General features: G+C 47.0%; 1 protein-coding gene across 4 annotated transcripts in view; it reads left to right on the forward strand.

Moving 5' to 3' along the window:
• The window catches only part of ABL1 (ABL proto-oncogene 1, non-receptor tyrosine kinase), a 263,258-nt gene that overhangs the window by 232,643 nt on the left and 9,328 nt on the right, over nt 1-21,287 (forward strand). For all 4 annotated transcript variants that reach the window (XM_077305221.1, XM_077305224.1, XM_077305223.1 and 1 more), the window contains 4 exons: nt 6,925-7,009; nt 7,373-7,550; nt 12,822-13,006; nt 20,950-21,102. In XM_077305221.1, the coding sequence (XP_077161336.1) occupies nt 6,925-7,009; nt 7,373-7,550; nt 12,822-13,006; nt 20,950-21,102 (601 nt within the window). The remainder of the gene's footprint in view (nt 1-6,924; nt 7,010-7,372; nt 7,551-12,821; nt 13,007-20,949; nt 21,103-21,287) is intronic.

Consider the following 21,287-nt stretch of genomic DNA (forward strand, 5'->3'; position numbering starts at 1 on the left):
CTCTTGCCTGTTGGTCAGTATTAAGTCCAGTATGGCTGAACCTCTTGTGGGTTCATCTACCATTTGATAAATGAATTAATTTCATCCCATTCATTCTAGTCTGTCCCTCTCAGGCAAGAGAGAACAATTCTGCTCCATCCTCTATATGGCACCCTTTTAAATACTTGAAGATGGTTATCAGATCCCCTCTCAGTCGTCTCCGCTCTAGGCTAAACAGACCAAGCTCCCCCAATCTTTCTTCATACGTCCAGGTCTCCAAACCCCTCACCATCTTTGTTGCCCTCCTCTGGACACGTTTTAGTTTGTGAACATCCCTCTTCAATTGGGGTGCCCAAAACTGAACACAGTACTCCAAGTGAGGCCGAACCAGAGCAGAGTAAAGCTCCTGTGATCTGGACACGATACTCCGTTTGATACAGCCCAAAATTCCATTTGCCTTTTTAGCCACTGAGTCACACTGCTGACTCATGTTCAATGTATGGTCTTTGAAGACTCCTAGATCCTTTTCGCACATGCTACTGCCAAACAGGTCTCCCCCATCTTATATTGGTGTATTTGGTTTTTCCTACCTAAATGCAGAACTTACATTTGTCCCTATTGAAATTCATTTTATTCAGTTTCGCCCACTTCTCGAGCCTATCAAGATCATCCTGTATTATGATTCTGTTGTGTTTGCTACCCTTCCCAGTTTAGTATCATCTGCAAATTTAATAAGTATCCCCTCTAATCCCTCATCCAAATCATTTATAAATATGTTGAACAACACAAGCCCCAGGACAGATCCTTGGGGTACTCCAGTTGTCACTCTTTTCCAAGAAGATGCTGAACCATTAACAAGTACCCTCTGGGTACGATTTGTCAACAAGTTATTGATCCCCCTGACAGAATTAGGATCCATACCACATTTTACCAACTTGTGAACAAGAATATCATGTGGAACCTTATCAAAAGCTTTACTGAAATCCAGATAAACTATGTCCACGGCATTCCCCTGATACAGCAAGGTAGTCACTTTCTCGAAAAAAGAGATAAGATTGGTCTGACATGACTTGTTCTTGCGAAACCCGTACTCAGTCTTAGAAATCACAGCTCTGAGTTCCAGCTGCTCAAGGACTGACGGTTTGATGATTTGTTCCAAACTTTTGCCAGCTACAGATGTTAGCTGACGGGTCGATAATTACCCGGATCCTCCCCTTTCTTGAAGACGGGGACAACATTTGCCCGCCTCCAATCGTCTGGCACCTCACCTGTTCTCCAAGAAGTGTCAAAAATAATGGATAGAGGTTCAGAGATTTTTTCCTTATATCTAGCCTATATCGTTGTATTTGTAGTTTACTTGTAGTTGTACTTGTACTTGTAGTTGTATTTGTAGAAAACCTAGTTTCCTTTTTGACCAAGTAACAGGTTTGCTGGATCGTGGAAGTTCGGTTGATGTCGTTTACTTGGATTTTAGTAAAGCTTTTGATAAGGTTCCCCGTGATGTTCTGATGGATAAGTTGAAGGACTGCAATCTGGATTTTCAGATAGTTAGGTGGATAGGGAATTGGTTAGAGAACCGCACTCAAAGAGTTGTTGTCAATGGTGCTTTATCAGACTGGAGGAAGGTGAGTAGCGGGGTATCTCAGGGCTCGGTGCTCGGTCCAGTACTTTTTTATATATTTATTAATGATCTAGATGAGGGGGTGGAGGGACTACTCATCAAGTTTGCTGATGACACCAAATTGGGAGGACTGGCAAATATTTCGGAAGATAGAGACAGAGTTCAACGAGATCTGAACACAATGGGAAAATGGGAAAATGAGAACAAGATGCAATTTAATAAAGATAAGTGTAAAGTTCTGCATCTGGGTCAGAAAAATGAAAAGCATGCCTACTGGATGGGGGATACGCTTCTAGGTAGCACTGTGTGTGAACGAGACCTTGGGGTACTTGTGGATTGTAAACTAAACATGAGCAGGCAGTGTGATGCAGCGGTTAAAAAGGCAAATGCCATTTTGGGCTGTATCAACAGAGGCATCACATCAAAATCACAAGATGTCATAGTCCCATTGTATACGGCACTGGTCAGACCACACCTAGAGTACTGTGTGCAGTTCTGGAGGCCTCACTTCAAGAAAGACGTAGATAAAATTGAAAGGGTACAGAGGAGAGCGACGAAGATGATCTGGGGCCAAGGAACCAAGCCCTATGAAGACAGGTTGAGGGGCTTGGGAATGTTCAGCCTGGAGAAAAGGAAGTTGAGAGGGGACATGATAGCCCTCTAAGTATTTGAAAGGTTGTCACTTGGAGGAGGGCAGGATGCTGTTTCCATTGGCTGCAGAAGAGAGGACACGCAGTAATGGGGTTAAAGTACAAGTACAACGATATTGGCTAGATATCAGGAAAAAATGTTCACAGTCAGAGTAGTTCAGCAGTGGAATAGGCTGCCTATGGAGCTGATGAGCTCCCCCTCACTGGCAGTCTTCAAGCAAAAGTTGGATACACACTTTTCTTGGATGCTTTAGGATGCTTAGGGCTGATCCTGCGTAGAGCAGGGGGTTGGACCAGATGGCCTGTATGGCCCCTTCCAACTCTATGATTCTAGAGTGTTACCTAGAAGTGTATCCCCCATCCAGTAGGCATGCTTTTCATTTTTCTGACCCAGATGTAGAACTTTACACTTATCTTTGTTAAATTGCATCTTGTTCTCATTTGCCCATTTTTCCATTGTGTTCAGATCTCGTTGAATTCTGTCTCTATCTTCTGTAGTATTTGCCAGTCCTCTATAGACGGAGATTCGCAACATTGTACAAGAGGTAGCAACTAAAACCATACCAAAGAAAAAGAAATGCAAGAAATCAAAATGGCTCTCTGAGGAAGCTTTACAAACAGCTAAGGAGAGAAGGGAAGTGAAAGGCAAGGGAGAAAGAGAAAGATACACCCAATTGAATGCAGAATTCCAGAGAAAAGCTAGAAGAGATAAGCATGCCTTCTTAAATGAACAGTGCAAACAAATAGAAGAAAACAATAGAATGGGGAGGACCAGAGATCTTTTCAAGAAAATTGGACAGATGAACAGAACGTTTCATGCAAAGTTGGGTATGATAAGGGACCAAAATGGTACGGACCTCACAGAAGCAGAAGAGATTAAAAAAAGGTGGCAAAATTATACAGAAGAACTATACAAGAGCGAGCCTAACATCCCTGATAACCACAATGGGGTAGTTACTGAACTGGAGCCAGACATCCTGGAATGTGAAGTCAAATGGGCCTTAGGAAGTCAGAGCAACAATAAAGCTAGTGGTGGTGACAGCATTCCAGTTGAACTATTCAAAATCTTAAAAGACGATGCAGTAAAAGTACTACACTCAATATGCCAGCATATTTGGAAAACTCAACAATGGTCACAGGATTGGAAAATGTCAGTTTACATTCCAATCCCAAAGAAGGGCAATGCCAAAGAATGTTCAAACTACCGGACCATTGCATTCATTTCTCATGCTAGCAAAGTTATGGTCAAAATTTTACGAGCTAGGCTCCAGCAATATGTGGACCGAGAACTTCCAGAAGTACAGGCAGGATTTCGAAGAGGCAGAGGAACTAGAGATCAAATTGCCAACATACGCTGGATCATGGAGAAGGCTAGGGAGTACCAGAAGAACGTTTACTTCTGCTTTACTGACTATGCTAAAGCCTTTGATTGTGTGGAGCACAACAAATTGTGGCAAGTTGTTAAAGAGATGGGAATACCAGAGCATCTTATTTGTCTCTTGAGAAACTTATATGCAGGTCAAGAAGCAACAGTGAGAGCCGAACATGGAATCACTGATTGGTTTAAAATTGAGAAAGGAGTTCGGCAAGGCTGTATACTGTCGCCTTGCCTATTTAACTTGTATGCGGAGCACATCATGAGAATGGCGGGATTAGAGGAGTCACAAATTGGGATCAAGATTGCAGGGAGAAATATCAACAACCTCAGATATGCAGATGATACCACTCTAATGCCAGAAAGTCAAGAGGAACTAAAGAGGCTGTTGATGTGGGTGAAGGAGGAGAGTGCCAAAGTTGGCTTGAAACTCAACATCAAGAAAACGAAGATTATGGCATCCGGCCCTCTCAATTCCTGGCAAATAGATGGGGAAGAAATGGAGGTAGTGACAGATTTTATTTTCCTGGGCTCCAAGATCACTGCAGATGGGGACTGCAGCAAAGAAATTAAAAGACGCTTGCTCGTGGGGAGGAAAACTATGGCAAATCTAGACAGCAGCCTAAAAAGCAGAGACATCACCCTGTCAACAAAAGTGCGCCTAGTCAAGGCTATGGTATTCCCAGTTGCAATGTATGGCTGCGAAAGTTGGACCATAAGGAAGGCCGAGCGTCAAAGAAATTAGGCTTTTGAACTCTGGTGCTGGAGAAGACTCTTGCGAGTCCCTTGAACTGCAAGGCAAACAAACCGGTCAGTCCTAAAGGAGATCAGCCCTGACTGTTCCTTAGAAAGCCAGATCCTGGAGATGAAACTCAAATACTTTGGCCACCTCACGAGAAGGAAGGACTCTCTGGAGAAGAGCCTAATGTTGGGAGCGATCGAGGGCAAAAGAAGAAGGGGAAGACAGAGAATGAGGTGGCTGGATGGAGTCACTGAAGCAGTAGGTGCAAACTTAAATGGACTCCGGGGAATGGTAGAGGACAGGAAGGCCTGGAAGATCATTGTCCATGGGTCGGACACAACTTCGCACCTAAAAACAACAACAACAAGCCTATATCGTTGAACTTTAAACCCATTACTGCGTGTCCTCTCCTCTGCAGCCAACAGAAACAGCATCCTGCCCTCCTCCAAGTGACAACCTTTCAAATACTTAAAGAGGGCTATCATGTCCCCTCTCAACCTCCTTTTCTCCAGGCTGAACATCTTCATAGGGCTTGGTCCCTTGGCCCCAGATCATCCTCGTCACTCTCCTCTGTACCCTTTCAATTTTATCTACGTCCTCCAGAACTGCACACAGTACTCCAGGTGTGGTCTGACCAGTGCCATATACAATGGGACTATGACATCTTGTGATTTTGATGTGATGCCCCTGTTGATACAGCCCAAAATGGCATTTGCCTTTTTTACCGCTGCATCACACTGCCTGCTCATGTTTACTTTACAATCCACAAGTTCCGCAAGGTCTTGTTCACACACAGTGTTACCTAGAAGTGTATCCCCCATCCATTAGGCATGCTTTTCATTTTTCTGACCCAGATGCAGAACTTTACACTTATCTTTATTAAATTGCATCTTGTTCTCATTTGCCCATTTTTCCATTGTGTTCAGATCTCGTTGAACTCTGTCTCTATCTTCTGGAGTATTTGCCAGTCCTCCCAATTTGGTGTCATCTGGAAACTTGATGAGTAGTCCCTCCACCCCCTCATCTAGATCATTAATAAATATGTTTAAAAGTACTGGACCGAGCCCTGAGCCCTGAGGTACCCCGCTACTCACCTCTCTCCATTCTGATGAAGCACCATTGACAGCAACTCTTTGAGTGCGGTTCTCTAACCAATTCCCTATCCACTTAACGATCTGAAAATCCAGATTGCAGTCCTTCAATTTATCCATCAGAACATCATGCTTCCATGTCTCTGCTATCTACATGACAAGGAACCTCAATATGCTTGTTGCTGGTATCCCAAACATGTATACTAAATTGGATTGATACAGGGAAGATGAAGCAATGATCTTAGACAAGAGTCATTATAGAACACCCCAAACATAATTCCTTTTTTGCTGCAAGAAGAACTGCACATGGTGCTCATATGCTGCAGGAAGCAATACTCTGGGGACCCTTTCTGACTCAGTGTAGCATGAGTTCTTTGGTGGTATGCAGTAGGCAAGAGCTGTTTCAGGATAGGAACTGCCTCTGAAGTGTGTAAGGAACAAACAAAAGTTTCTCTTGTTTAGCAGCTTGCTCCCTGCAACAGCTACCCCAATGCCTCTGGGGAATCTTACAAACTAGGCACGCCATCGGTGCTCTTCCAATCTCTAGTTTTTGCTCAGAGAGGATCAGATCAGAGAGGGTCATGGATACTGGCTGTTAGCGGTCCCATCTTTTTCACATAGAGAAGCCTTGAAGATTGGTCCAGCTCAGTTCTCATGTGACATGTCTTGTTTGACACAGCCCCAGGTATGAACCAGTATGAATGAGACCAGGATGGATTTGGGGGCCCCTTCATATACATGAAAACACATACACAAATGTTTCGTATGCTTATTGAGATCTTGCTGCATGGTCTCAAGGGCGTCAAAAGCTAGACTAGCAGACATAAAGACTGCGACTGTTCCAGTGGACGCCCTATTCTCCCTCCAGAAGTTCCACAGGCTTCTTCTATGTTTTGCTCCTAGGCTGAAACAGCCTTTCTTGAAAAGGCAATTGGACCCTGGAGATTTTTTAATGAATTAATTAGCTTAATATTAATTTATTTATGTATTTATTTGTTTATTTGTTTATTATATTTATATACCGCCCTCCCTGGAGGCTCTGGGCGGTTTACATAGAATATAAGAACAATACATGAAACATGTGAATAACCATACAATAATATTAATAACGAATAGTTATAACAATATAACCATGATGTTACTTTTCCCCCCAAGGGGGACCCAAAGGTCCCTTCTGTGCTTCATTCTTGTGAGAGTGGCATTCCAGGGTGTGTGCCTGGTCCGGGGCAACCCAGCAAGCTTAGACTGACATTCTGACCACCATACTCTGCTTCTGCCTTTCCCCCTTGAATTTGATCTGCTCAGCCTGGGAGCTTCTAGGTGGGGACTGTCTTGGAGCCTACCAATATGGGACAACTTTAATTCCCTGTGATTCCTTCTTCTAGTCCATACGCCAACAGCTCTCCCCCCACCCTGCCATTGTCCTTGCTGACTCTTCTTCCTTTCCCTCCCTCCCCCTCTTGCAGGAGGACACCATGGAGGTGGAAGAATTCTTGAAAGAGGCAGCAGTAATGAAGGAGATCAAACATCCAAACTTGGTGCAATTACTGGGTAAGTGACAGAAATCTCAAGCAGGGTGACGTGAACTAAAGCCCTGCATGGCAACAGGGATGTTAAGAACCAGATAAGCTGCTTACAATACCGAGGCATAACATAGACACGTCCCAGGCCTCTGGCAGGAGACAGCAATTTACAAGAAATAGAACACGGCTATTGATGAACCCCTTTTTAAGTTGCTTTAATATGTTGGAGCCTAAAGCTTAGCCACCTTTCACTAGTTTTGGGGAAAACGTTTCCTTCTCCCTTTTTGCAATGCGGGTGTAAATGCTTCCCGTTAAGAGCAGAAGCTGAAGGCCCAACGGCTCCTTAGAAGCACACTGAGTGAGGTGTTTTTGTTTCTTTCACTGGCCACAGGGGTCTGTACCCGGGAGCCCCCATTTTACATCATCACTGAGTTCATGACCTGTGGGAACCTGCTGGATTACCTGCGAGATTGCAACAGGCAAGAGGTCAACGCAGTGGTGCTCCTGTACATGGCAACCCAGATCTCCTCCGCCATGGAGTACCTAGAGAAGAAGAATTTCATCCACAGGTAAAGGAGGGGGGGGGGGATGCAGCATCTCTCCCCCCATCCCCCACTCAAAGGCCCATTAATAACATTTTAGCAGGTGGAGTGCTGCAGCATGTGCTGCATCACGGAATGTGCAGACAAATCCCTGGGGAGAACCTTCTTCTTTTGAAGGCTGCTGCTTTTCCTCCTGGGACTGCTCTGCTTATGTGCAAAGCTAGCATTCAGTGAGCTTGCACTTTTCAGACACTTCCCTAGGCTAGCAGCTTTCCCAGCTCCCCCTAATACTGAGGGCTTATTTTAATGTCACAGACAGAGACTTAGACTCCCAGGAGGAAAATAACAGCTGGAGAACTGGACATTTCAGTGGCTGGCAGGGAGGAACCTGCATTCCTACTCTTGCTGCTGTGCACCCTCCCTTACAGGAGAAGGAACCGCTGGTCTCACATGGCACAGACCTGAGGTGGGGAATGTAGTTTGGTCCTCCATTATAATGCATTACAATTACAATCCTTGAGATTCATTGACATGCATTCATTTGCAATGTGCCCATTTCGCACAGTTTGCCCAGTTTGCACTCCTCCTAGAGTGGGGGGAATCAGTGGAAACAAGACAGTAACGTGTCTTGAGTGACAAATGAGGTTCAGGGGCCATTTGCAAGACAGCACATGTAAGGCTGCACAGGCATAGCAGATCTTGTGTCAAATCTTGCCACCGCCTCCTCCTTCCCCCTGGGAACTGCAGACCAGGGTCACTCAGCATGCCCCACCGCCAGCCAGGCTTCCCCCGTCCACAGAGGCAAGAGAACCAGTAGCTACGTGCTATGCCCTCCTGCCCCTCTCCCTAACCACCTGTCCTCTCTGTGTGGCTGCTGTGGCACCTCTCTCCCTGCCCTGCTGCAGCAGCGAAGACCCACGACGGCCCAAAGGTGCATGAGACCTTCCCAGGTCGCAGTGGCACCAGACCTTCTCAGGTTGGAGCATGCCAGGCCTAGTGCACCAATAGGTGGCGGTGTGGGAGGGAGATAGCTGACTGGGGGCACCCCTAAACCAGTGCTTTGAGTGAGGTCCACAGGAGTGAATCCTGGCAAGGCTGAGCAACCTGCTCTCCTCGACCTGCAGACAGTGCTCTGCCCCAGCTGGCTTGTGAAGAGCCTGTGGGAGACTGTCAGGGATGACAGCACAGTACTGTCCCTCCTGCGTTCTGTTTATTGTCTTCTCTATAGCTTTAACCACCACCAGGACCCTCCTTGCCCAGCAACTGGACACATCCGCATGACCCCTTGGCCAGCTGTACTGGAACCCAGCCCTTGCATCTAAGCAGCCCCCAAGGGTCCAGGCAGCAGGCTCTGTGGCAGAGGGGCATTTCTGGGAGGCCCCCACCAACAAAAGACAGAGGCAAAGCAGCCCGTGCTTGAGGATTTAGGGACAGCAGGAGTAGATTCCAGACACAGGAAAAGGGGGTCTTCTGATCATCACAGTAATCTTCTGAAAGCATTTTCAGAGGCTAGTTGTGAGAGTGGGATAAATGTTTGGAGGAAGAAAGGGCTGTCTGTGGCTGCAAGCCAGCTAGGCTAGCCAAGTGCCCGGCCTAGGGAAGGGTGCCTGGCCTTGACCAGGGCCAGGGCCTTTTTGGTCCTGGCCTGGTGGAATGAGCTCCCAGGTGAGCTGCGGGCCCTGTGGGATTTACCAGCTTTCCTCAGGGCCTGCAAGATGGAGTTCTTCCACCAGGCATTTGGTTGAGGCCGGGGTCAGTGAATGAGAGCTGTCACCCCCCCCCCCATTGGGACTAGCAGGTTACATCTTCTCCCCATTCTACCCTGCCGCTCTGATAGCAGGGGGCGGGAACAAGAGCGTTTTTCCCAGCATGTTGGGATTGTTTTAAAGTATTTTAATGGGTATTTTAATGGGATTTTAATGGGATGAAGACTACTGTTACCCGCCATGAGCCTACGGGGAGTGGTGGGAAATAAATCTAACAATAACAACAACGACAATATTAATAATAAAGTGGAACCTCCACATTCAGTGGCAGTGTGGCTTTGGCTTCCTCACTCTGTTGTAGGCCTTCTGAGGACATCTGGGTGGCTGTTGAAAGAGGGCTAACTCCCCAGGGATAGTCCTAGATGCCAAATGAATGAGTATAATTTTCCCATGTGCCACTGGCCTCTCGTCTCTGATGAATTTTAATGACTGTTAGCCATGGATGAGCCAGGCTAGCCCATTCTTGTCAGATCTCAGGAGCAAAGGAGAGTCAGCCTGAGTTAGTCTGTTGACAGGAGACCTTTCAGGAAAGCCAGGGTCACTACGCAGAGGCAGGCAAGGGCCAGCCACCTCTTTTCCATCCTGAGGGGCTGCCACAAGTACTGGATCCTAGTGGCAAGCAAGAGGAGATGGCTGTCTTGTTGGCCCTGCTTGTGGGATTTGTGGAAAGTAACTGGTGGGCTGATTTTGGAGATGGAAGGGTAGACTAGCAAGACCTTTGGTCTGTGCCAATGGGGCTCTTCTTATGCTCTTGAGAGGAAGGAACTTGTCAGCAGCCGCTGGATCGGCTGCTTGATTCTCAAGCTCAGGAGGGTTGTGGGCTGAGCACGTGGCGGGCCCAGCCTGAATCCCCGTCCATGCCCCAGCACCAGCCACCCAATGGAAAGGGGCCTGGGCATGCTTTCAGGGGCACCTGCGTGCAAATAGACCTGACCACCCAAGCGCTTGTTGGCAGTATGTTCTGCCAAGGAGCTTGGGAGTGGGGCAGAAAAGGCTGCCTGCCTTGCGATTGCCCATGGGTAATTTCAGAAGGTGTTGCCTCTGCACCTCTCGCACCCATCTGCATTTTGTATGGCCGGGCTGAGCCAATGTTTCTAGCTTGTCTGTGATTTTACAGTAAGGCTCTTGATGAAGCCTTCCTTCCATAATCATTGGGCTCTTTGTGAAATAGATCCCCCCTCAAGAAGCCAGCAAATAACCCATAATGACACCTTTTTCCCCAAACCATTGGTGCTACGCTTACTGGAGTTCTTGGGAAATCTGCCCCCCCCCCGATGCTTAACGCCTTTTCAGTGTGCCTTCCCTCTCTGACTTTGTCATCATGCGCTTTAGTGATTCTCTCCCCACTATTGTCTGCATTGTGTGCCTCTCTGGGTCTCTATTAAGCATCTTTGCAAGTCTTGCGGTCTGGAGGATTTTGACCTTTAAGCGGCCCACAATTACAGTTAGCGCCTGGCATTCTTTGTCTGGGGAAATGGGCTCTGAGCGATGTAATAGCAAGCTCTTGGCGGGAGACTTGATCAATTTTACCCCATTGTCTGTGTCTCACCCACATGGCGGAGTGGCTCAGGCCTCACTCAGTGGTTCACAGATGTTACCCAAACCCCAGGAGAACTTGAATTTGCTATGCTTATAGCCCAAGACAACCAAGTTGCTTAGGAACACCTGAAATCAGGGACATCAGGACATCTCTCCCTCACAATGAAGGACTCTTGAATAGACATCCAAGTGATTATGGACCTTCCACACAGCTTAATAAGCGCTGAGTTGGATCCTGTGCTCTGTCAGTGGAAGGTACTGTTGGGCGTGGATTTTTCTTCCATTTCCCTTCCCCCAGCGGTCCTTTCCAACCCTGGAAAAGCCTCTCCCTGAGGATGGGGGCCTCAGGTGCCAATAGTCTCATGGGCCAGGAGGCTGCAATGAAGAGTGAGAAAGGGGGAGGGAATAGTTCAGTCCTCACCAGCAGCCCCCCAATGCACATGGCTGTAAGGCACATGAGTGTCCCAGAAAGAACTGCTGGGAGAGGGGACTGCAGGAACAATCCGTGATCCCTGACTGCGCAGATAACAGGGTCTAACCCTACCTGTGCCCATGCAGTCAAAAGGAGCCCTGAGCACCAACAGGCTCTGGAAACTGGATGGGACGTTTTTGGCTAAAGCACAACTCATGTTGTTCATCTTCTCAAGACATGTAGTGCTTCTGATGTCCGGTGTCCTGTCATGCTGTGCTGGGGCTGGAATGTACGTCTCAGCCAGCTGTACACCTCTGTGCTTGCTGTCTGGGGGGGGGGGTGTTCGAGAGACAGAGCATGCATCATCATCTTTATGTGTGCGTGCGTGTGCTATACACTGTTTTGTAGCTGTGACCTTTTCTGCCCGCTCATAAGAGAGCCTGGCCATTGTCAGAGCATCTCCATAATGACAGGCCTAATGACCATGTGGCAAATGCCAGGGGTCCTCCTGCAGGCCCACCATTGCTCAGTGCAGAAACTCTGGCTCAGCAAGTGGTTGCCTACCCACCAGCTTGGTTTTGCTCCTTGCCAAGCATCTTGCCTCTGCTGCCTCTATGACATTTGTTCAAGGTGTCTGGCTTCTTCTGCACCCTTGGGCACATGGCTGTTTGTTTTTTTCCTCTAGATCTCAAGAACAGCTGACCACCCGCAGCCTCCTCCCCAGGCCCCTCTGGGGTGCCAAATGCTGGGCCACGACCTGATGGGACAGGAGGGCCAGGTGGTCAGAGGGACTGGCATGAATGCCAAGACACGCCAAGTTGCAGCCGCACCTGGACAGGCTGAAACGCCCGATGACAAATTAATGTGCCCTTCAGTGTGATTCTCTCTTATATTGAACAAGGAGTTCATTACTAGTTTGGCGAGTGACTTTTCAAAGATCAAGAGTCACAGAGAGAAAGATTCATATTTCTCACCAGATACAAAGGCAAAGCTAAAGTGGGATCAATTTCCAATTTAGTGTGTCCTGGTGCGAAAGCGTTTCCCTTCAGCTGTTGCTTGTATGTTATGCGTCCTAAACCCTTTCCCGGTCTTCTTGCTTCCTCCCTGACCTGACTGCAAACCATTCCAGTAGATTTCTCATCCTCCTGGAGGCCTGGTTGACCGACCTGTTCCCCACCTTGGCCCCCATGCCCCCACTGGCTGGCTGCCATGTGAAATAGGCTGCTGAGATAGACACACCCCGGGCCCAACCCAGTGGGGCTACCCTTATGGTCTTGGTGGGCAGGAGGCCTTCTTCCTGTATTCCCAACCAGTCACCATGGAGAGGCTGCAGCTCCAGCTGGGGTTCAAAGCCCAGCCAACTGTTAGATGCATGACTGAGATGAATGAGAAGACTCCTTGATCCCACTGGATTCTATCCCACCTTGTTGTTCCGTTGGCACCTAAGCAAAATGCGAGCATGCAGCCCATAGCCTGCAATTCTGTGCTAGGGGAGTTTTTCTTCGTTAGGGCATCATTTTCCTTTTGATCAACCACATGATGTCTGAAAGTACAGCCTAAGTCCCTTCTCTGGTGTTCTAGGGATCTTGCTGCCCGGAACTGCCTCGTTGGAGAGAACCATCTGGTGAAGGTGGCCGACTTTGGCCTCAGCAGGCTGATGACAGGTGATACGTACACAGCTCACGCCGGAGCAAAGTTCCCAATCAAGTGGACTGCTCCAGAAAGCCTGGCTTACAACAAGTTCTCCATTAAGTCTGACGTCTGGGGTAAGAATGTCTCCGTTGCAAAAGCGCTGCTTTGAAACCATTTACCAATAGGGCTGACATCCTGGAGAAGACCAGTAGCAAAGCATTTGCTTTACACGCAGACAGTCCCTGATTGATCCCCAGGCACCTGCAGTCAGAACAGGGGTCCCCAACCTTCACCGAGTCCACAGGAACCTTTCTAATTCTGGCACAGCAGGGCAGTCTCAGCCAGAAAATGGCTTTTGCAGGAGCCAGCCACATCACGCATAGGGGCAGTGGTGGCAGCTGCTGCCAAAGCAGAGTTGTTAAAAATCAGCACAGCCAATCAAAACACTACTAACCAATCAGACATACCACCACACTAAGCTAGATGGACTTACTGGTAGAACCCAATTCATATTCTCCCTCTTTTATTTTTAAGGGATAGGCCATAGTCCAGCAATAGGATCCCTGGCCTCTTGGGTAGTGAGGAAGATTTCTTGGGTACTGCTGGTTTGGGCAGATAATCCTGAGTTCGGTGGACCTTGGGGTGATGCTTCTTCATACGGTAACTAAGTTAGGCACACAATGCAATCCTGCTAATGGTCAGAAAGGAAGAAACTTCTCATCTGTCTCACATGCCTTCATATTTATCCTTCTTCCTGTATTCCCAACCAGTCACCATGGAGAGGCTGCAGCTCCATCCTCAGGCCGTTGAGGGTGGGGTTTTCTTCTTGATGCGGTGAGCACTGGCCTCTCTCCAGTGACAAGCATCCCTGCTGCTGTAGCAGGCTCGGGTTGCCTCTCTTCCCCAGCTACACATCCCCAAACCCCCCAAAGGCATTTCTGGGCATAATTATCTGAGCAGCCTGCAGTTATTTCTTGTTCGTTCTAACAAGTCACTGCTTGTGTGAGATGGGTGTTGGCATTCGCTTTGCGTCCAGAGAGCATGCATTGTGATCAAAGTAGTTATGCTCAAGAGGCAAAGATGACAGGCAAAGCCCTTGTTTCAGAGAGCTCATGTGGGTTTTATTTTCTGCTTTGCATGTCTCCTGCTGTTGCTCTTGTACACATAAACCTGTCCTGAATCTTCCCCATTGGCCCCTTAAAGCCAGGGCTGTCTCCTCTGACTGGCTGGGCCTCAGCAGGGCCTCAGGTGAAGAAGGGACTCTACCAACACCACCTGCCTGAGCTCCTTGAAAAGGAGGTGCCGGGCAAGCACGCCTGGAGTACCCAGGCCCGGACCAGCATGCAGGGTTGCCAACTTAAGCACTCCCAAAAGTGCAGCTGATCTCCGGATTACAGAGATCATTTCCTCTGGAGAAAGTGACAGCTCCAGAGGACAGGCTGGATGGCAGGGGTGGTCAAACTGTGGCTCTCCAGGTGTCCATGCTGGCAAGGGCTCATGGTAATTGTAAACCATGGAAATCTGTAGAGCCATAGTTTGACCACCCCTGCTGCATGGCCTACCACAGTGTTTAGGAGAAATTAGTCCTAGAGAGACATCACATCTCCAAATCCCCAGGAATCTCCAAATTTGGCAACAGTATGGGCATGTTCCTGGTCACTGTAGATCGGCAGCCTTCTGGGATTTCCCCATCTGAATGTTCTCACAGGGATGCGGTCAAGAATAGCAAGTGGATATCTCTTCAAGGATCACTGCCTTGTCGTGGCGAAGGGGCTTGCATAGCTCAGTGAAGCTATGAGCTATGCTGTACAGAAACACCCAAGGCGGACAGGTCACAGCTGAGAGCTCTGACAAAAGGTGATCCACTGGAGAAGGAAATTGCAAACCACTCCAGTATCTTTGCTATGAAAACAGGTTCATAAACAGGTTCAAAAGGCAAAATGATATAACGCCGGAAGATGAGCCCCTCAGGTCGGAAGGTGTCCAATATGCTACTGGGGATGAGCAGACGACTAGTATGAGTAGCACCAGAATGAATGAAGCGACTGGGCCAAAGCCGAAAGGACGCTCGGTTGTGGAAGTAACTGGTGACGAAAAGACAGTCTGATGCTGTAAAGATTTGTATTCCATAGGAACCTGGAACGTCAGATCCATGGTCAAATGTGAGATGACAAGACTGAACATCGACAATTTAGGACTCAGTGAACTAATATGTACAGGAATGGGTGAATTTAATTCATATGACCATCAGATATACTACCGTGGACAAGAATCGCGCAGAAGAAATGGAGTAGCCTTCATAATCAATAAGAGAATAGGAAAAGCAGTCTTGGGATACAATCCCCAAAATGACAGAATGATCTCAGTTCGAATCCAAGGCAAACCATTCAACATCACAGTCATCCAGGTCTATGCCCCAACCACTGCTGCTGAAGAGGATGAAGTTGACCAGTTCTATGAAGCCTTACAACACCTTCTAGAAGCAACGCCAAAAAATGATGTGCTTATCATCATGGGGGATTGGAATGCTAAAGTAGGAAGCCAAAAGATAAACGGGGATAACAGGCAAGTTTGGCCTTGAAATTCAAAATGAAGCACGGCACAGGCTGGTAGAATTTTGTCAACAGAATACTATGGTCATAGCAAACACTCTTTTCCAATAACCCATGAGACAACTCTACACATGGACAACACCAGGCGATCAAAACAGAAATCAGATTGACTATGAGCTTTGCAGCCAAAGATGGAGAAGTTCTACAGTCAGTAAAAACAAGACCAGGAGCCAATTATGGTTCAGATCATCAGCTTCTTGCTTTAGGATGCTTAGGGCTGATCCTGCGTTGAGCAGGGGGTTGAACTAGATGGCCTGTATGGCCCCTTCCAACTCTATGATTCTTGTTGCAAAATTTAGGCTCAAATTGAAGAAAGTAGAGAAAAGCACTAGGCCACTCAGGTATGAACTAAATCATATCCCTAACGAATATACAGTGCAGGTGACAAATAGATTTAAGGAATTAGATCTGAAAGACAGAGCGCCTGAAGAACTATGGACGGAGGTTCGCAACATTGTACAAGAGGTAGCAACTAAACCATCCCAAATGAAAAGAAATGCAAGAAAGCAAAATGGCTGTCTAAGGAACCTTTAAAAATAGCTGAAGAGAGAAGGAAAGTGAAAGGCAAGAGAGAAAGAGAAAGATACAACCAATTGAATGCACAATTCCAGAGAATAGCTAGAAGATATAAGAATGCCTTCTTAAATGAACAGTGCAAACAAAGAGAAGAAAACAATAGAATAGCGAGGACCAGAGATCCCTTCAAGAAAAATGGAGATATGAATATAGAATCATAGAATAATAGAGTTGGAAGGGGTCTCATGAGTCATCTAGTCCAACCCCTGCACTATGCAGGACACTCACATCCCAATCGTGAATCTACTGTAACCTGCCACCCCTTTGCCTTCACAGCATCAGCCTCTCTGTCAGATGGCTATTTAGCCTCTGTTTAAAAATTTCCAAAGATGGAGAACCCATCACCTCCCGAGGAAGCCTGTTCCACTGAGAAACTGCTCTAATTGTCAGGAACTTCTTCCGGATGTTTAGATGGAATTTCTTTTGAATTAATTTCATACCATTCATTCTGGTCTGTCCCTCTCAGGCAAGAGAGAACAATTCTGCTCCATCCTCTATATGGCACCCTTTTAAATACTTGAAGATGGTTATCAGATCCCCTCTCAGTCGTCTCCGCTCTAGGCTAAACAGACCAAGCTCCCCCAATCTTTCTTTATACGTCCTGGTCTCCAAACCCCTCACCATCTTTGTTGCCCTCCTCTGGACAATTTTTGGTTTGTCAACATCCCTCTTCAATTGGGGTGCCCAAAACTGAACACAGTACTCCTAGTGAGGCCGAACCAGAGCAGAGTAAAGCTCCTGTGATCTGGACATGATACTCCGTTTGATACAGCACAAAATTCCATTTGCCTTTTTAGCCACTGAGTCACACTGCTGACTCATGTTCATCTGCAAATTTAATAAGTATCCCCTCTAATCCCTCATCCAAATCATTTATAAATATGTTGAACAACACAGGCCCCAGGACAGATCCTTGGGGTACTCCAGTTGTCACTCTTTTCCAAGAAGATGCTGAACCATTAACAAGTACCCTCTGGGTACGATTTGTCAACAAGTTATTGATCCCCCTGACTGAATTGGGATCCATACCACATTTTACCAACTTGTGAACAAGAATATCATGTGGAACCTTATCAAAAGCTTTACTGAAATCCAGATAAACTATGTCCACGGCATTCCCCTGATCCAGCAAGGTAGTCACTTTCTCGAAAAAAGAGATAAGATTGGTCTGACATGACTTGTTCTTGCGAAACCCGTACTCAGTCTTAGAAATCACAGCTCTGAGTTCCAGCTGCTCAAGGACTGACAGTTTGATGATTTGTTCCAAACTTTTGCCAGCTAAAGATGTTAGCTGACGGGTCGAAAATTACCCGGATCCTTTTTTCCCCTTTCTTGAAGACGGGGACAACATTTGCCCGCCTCCAATCGTCTGGCACCTCACCTGTTCTCCAAGAAGTGTCAAAAATAATGGATAGAGGTTCAGAGATTTTTTCCTGATATCTAGCCTATATCGTTGTACTTGTAGTTTACTTGTATTTGTACTTGTAGTAGTACTTGTAGGAAACCTGGTTTCCTTTTTTGACCAAGTAACAGGTTTGCTGGATCGTGGAAGTTCAGTTGATGTCGTTTACTTGGATTTTAGTAAAGCTTTTGATAAGGTTCCCCATGATGTTCTGATGGATAAATTGAAGGACTGCAATCTGGATTTTCAGATAGTTAGGTGGATAGGGAATTGGTTAGAGAACCGCACTCAAAGAGTTGTTGTCAATGGTGCGCAGCACAGGCAGGGAACAGAGGGCACCATGGCCCCATCCAGGGATGGCATAGAGGCTGGAGATGTTCCGGAGGACTGGAAGAGAGCAAATGTTATTCCGATCTTCAAAAAAGGGAGGAAGGATGACCCGGGAAACTACAGACCAGTGAGTCTGACCTCTGTTGTGGGGAAGATAATGGAACAGATATTAAAGGGAGTGATCTGCAAACATCTGGAGGACAATTTGGTGATCCAGCATGGATTTGTCTCCAACAGGTCCTGTCAGACCAACCTGGTTTCCTTTTATGACCAAGTAACAAGTTTGCTGGATTGTGGAAATTTGGTTGATGTCGTTTACTTTGATTTTAGTAAAGCTTTTAATAAGGTTCCCCATGATGTTCTGATGGATAAATGAAGGACTGCAATATGGATTTTCAGATAGTAAGGTGGATAGAGAATTGGTTAGAGAACCTCACTCAAAGAGTTATTGTCAATGGTGTTTCATCAGACTGGAAGGAGGTGAGTAGCGGGGTACCTCAGGGCTCGGGGCTTGGTCCAGTACTTTTTAACATATTTATTAATGATCTAGATGAGGGGGTGGAGGGACTACTCATCAAGTTTCCAGATGACATCAAATTGGGAGGACTGGCCAATACTCCAGAAGATAGAGACAGAGTTCAAGGAGATCTGAACAAAATGGAAAAATGGGCAAATGAGAACAAGATGCAATTTAATAAAGATAAGTGTAAAGTTCTGCATCTGGGTCAGAAAAATGAAAAGCATGCCTACTGGATGGGGGATACGCTTCTAGGTAACACTGTTTCTGAACGAGACCTTGGGGTACTTGTGGATTGTAAACTAAACATGAGCAGGCAGTGAGATGCAGCGGTAAAAAAGGCAAATGCCATTTTGGGCTGTATCAACCGGGGCATCACATCAAAATCACAAGATGTCATAGTCCCATTGTATATGGCACTGGTCAGACCACACCTGGAGTACTGTGTGCAGTTCTGGAGGCCTCACTTCAAGAAGGACGTAGATAACATTGAAAGGGTACAGAGGAGAGCAACGAAGATGATCTGGGGCCAAGGGACCAAGCCCTTTGAAGATAGGTTGAGGGACTTGGGAATGTTCAGCCTGGAGAAAAGGAGGTTGAGAGGAGACATGATAAGTATTTGAAAGGGTGTTACTTGGAGGAGGGCAGGATGCTGTTTCCATTGGCTGCAGAGGAGAGGACACGCAGTAATGGGGTTAAACTACAACGATATAGGCTAGATATCAGGAAAAAAATGTTCATAGTCAGAGTAGTTCAGCAGTGGAATAGGCTGCCTAAGGAGGTGGTGAGCTCCCCCTCACTGGCAGTCTTCAAGCAAAGGTTGGATACACACTTTTCTTGGATGCTTTAGGATGCTTAGAGCTGATCCTGCGTAGAGCAGGGGGTTGGACTAGATGGCCTGCATGGCCCCTTCCAACTCTATGATTCTAGAGTGTTACCTAGAAGCGTATCCCCCATCCAGTAGGCATGCTTTTCATTTTTCTGACCCAGATGCAGAACTTTACACTTATCTTTGTTAAATTGCATCTTGTTCTCATTTGCCCAGTTTTCCATTGTGTTCAGATCTTGTTGAACTCTGTCTCTATCTTCTGGAGTATTTGCCAATCCTCCCAATTTGGTGTCATCTGGAAACTTTATGAGTAGTCCCTCCACCCCCTTATCTAGATCATTAATAAATATGTTAAAAAGTACTGGACCAAGCCCCGAGCCCTGAGGTACCCCGCTACTCACCTCTCTCCAGTCTGATGAAACACCATTGACAACAACTCTTTGAGTGCGGTTCTCTAACCAATTCCCTAACCACCTGACTATCTGAAAATCCAGATTGCAGTCCTTCATTTATCCATCAGAATCCATAACTAGGTCACTCACCTGCCTCAACGGGATCACAGCGGCAACTCTGGTTCAATGTGCTTTTAAAAAAACACAAAGACACATGGTTCTTTGGGACCTGGGATTTCTGCTCACGATGCAGTGTTTCCCTGCTGCTTTGTTCTGCAGCAGCCTCCCATACCCAAAGTCCTCTCCCTCAGCAACAGAACTTGAGGGGCATTTGGGGCTGCTGCAGAAAGGAGGCGGCGGGGGAATTGGACACTGGGAGCAGTAGCATTTTTGCTTCCAGTTCTGTCTAATCTGGATCAAAACTGGGGTGTTTGTGTGAAGTGGGAGGACAAGAGAAGATAGGAGAGAAGGCGCAGCACAGGAGGGAAGGAGACCAAAATTAACAGTGCTGCTTTGCTTTCTCCTTTGTGGGTCTCCCCCATCCTTAGAGTAGGGGAATCCCCCACTCTATAGATTTCTGTTGCAGTTTATGGTGCAGTGGTTAAGAACAGTGTCCTCTAATCTGGAGAGTGGGGTTTGATTCCTCACTCCTCCTCCATGTGCAGCTGGCTTGGTGACCATGGGCTTAGGACCCTGTCCTGTCATTGTTCTCTCAGCCCCACCTCATTCACAGGGTGTCTGTGATAGGGAGAGGTAGGCTGTTTTGAGACTCCTTCCGGTAGAGAAAAGCAGGCTACAAAAATCCAGCTCTTGCAGAGAAAGGTCTAATGAGAGAAGACGGAAGAGAGTTGTTGGAGGCGCGGGGGGTGGGGTGGGATGCAATAGAGACATGCGCCTTCCAATTCACGGAGGGGCTGCAGCCCAGGAGAGATGGAGATTGCAGTTAATCAGCTGTGATGCCTCTTAATTGGGCTTTTAAGAGGACTTGAAGGATCTCGAGGCATTGCAGACATGCTAGTAAATTGAAAATTAGTCTAATGCTGCCCTGTCATATCTCAGGAGATCTGTCTTGAAGGGCCAAGGGGCTTGTTACCCTTCTTTAATGTTTCACTGGCTGCCATGCATGGAATGCAAACTGCCATGAGGAGCTGGGGGAGCACACAACACGTGCACTCGTACAAAACCAGAACCTCCAGATTGGAGGGGCATTTCCTTTACCTGTGATTGCTGAGGTGTGAGGCCAGTCCAGTGCAATGAATCATGCAGGGATGCAACATGCACCCTCCTGTCTGTGATTGACAATGTCTCTCGTTTGTGGGAACCTTGAATTACTTAAACTTTCTTGCAACACAATGGGATGCCTCCACACTGTGTTTGAGAATTGCATCTCCTAAAGTGTTGTGTCACCTTTCCCTGCAGCTTTTGGTGTCTTACTCTGGGAAATTGCAACGTATGGCATGTCCCCATATCCTGGGATCGACCTCTCCCAGGTCTATGAGCTCCTGGAGAAGGATTATCGTATGGAACGTCCAGAAGGCTGTCCAGAGAAGGTCTATGAGCTCATGAGAGCATGTAAGTTTCCTCTGGATTTCCTCCTTTTCCCCTTTTACAAGGAGGGGGGATGGGCTGCATTGTGTGGGCTGCATTGAGAATGACTGCAGAGCAAGTGCTGCAAATTCGGACGGCTCTGACAGGCCTTTTCTATCCTATTAGCAGCCTGAGTTACCCAATGTAACCCCACATTTTCCCCTTCCTGC

The sequence above is a fragment of the Paroedura picta genome, chromosome 12 (genome assembly GCF_049243985.1).
Source record: "Paroedura picta isolate Pp20150507F chromosome 12, Ppicta_v3.0, whole genome shotgun sequence".
Classification (NCBI taxonomy): Eukaryota; Metazoa; Chordata; class Lepidosauria; order Squamata; family Gekkonidae; genus Paroedura; species Paroedura picta.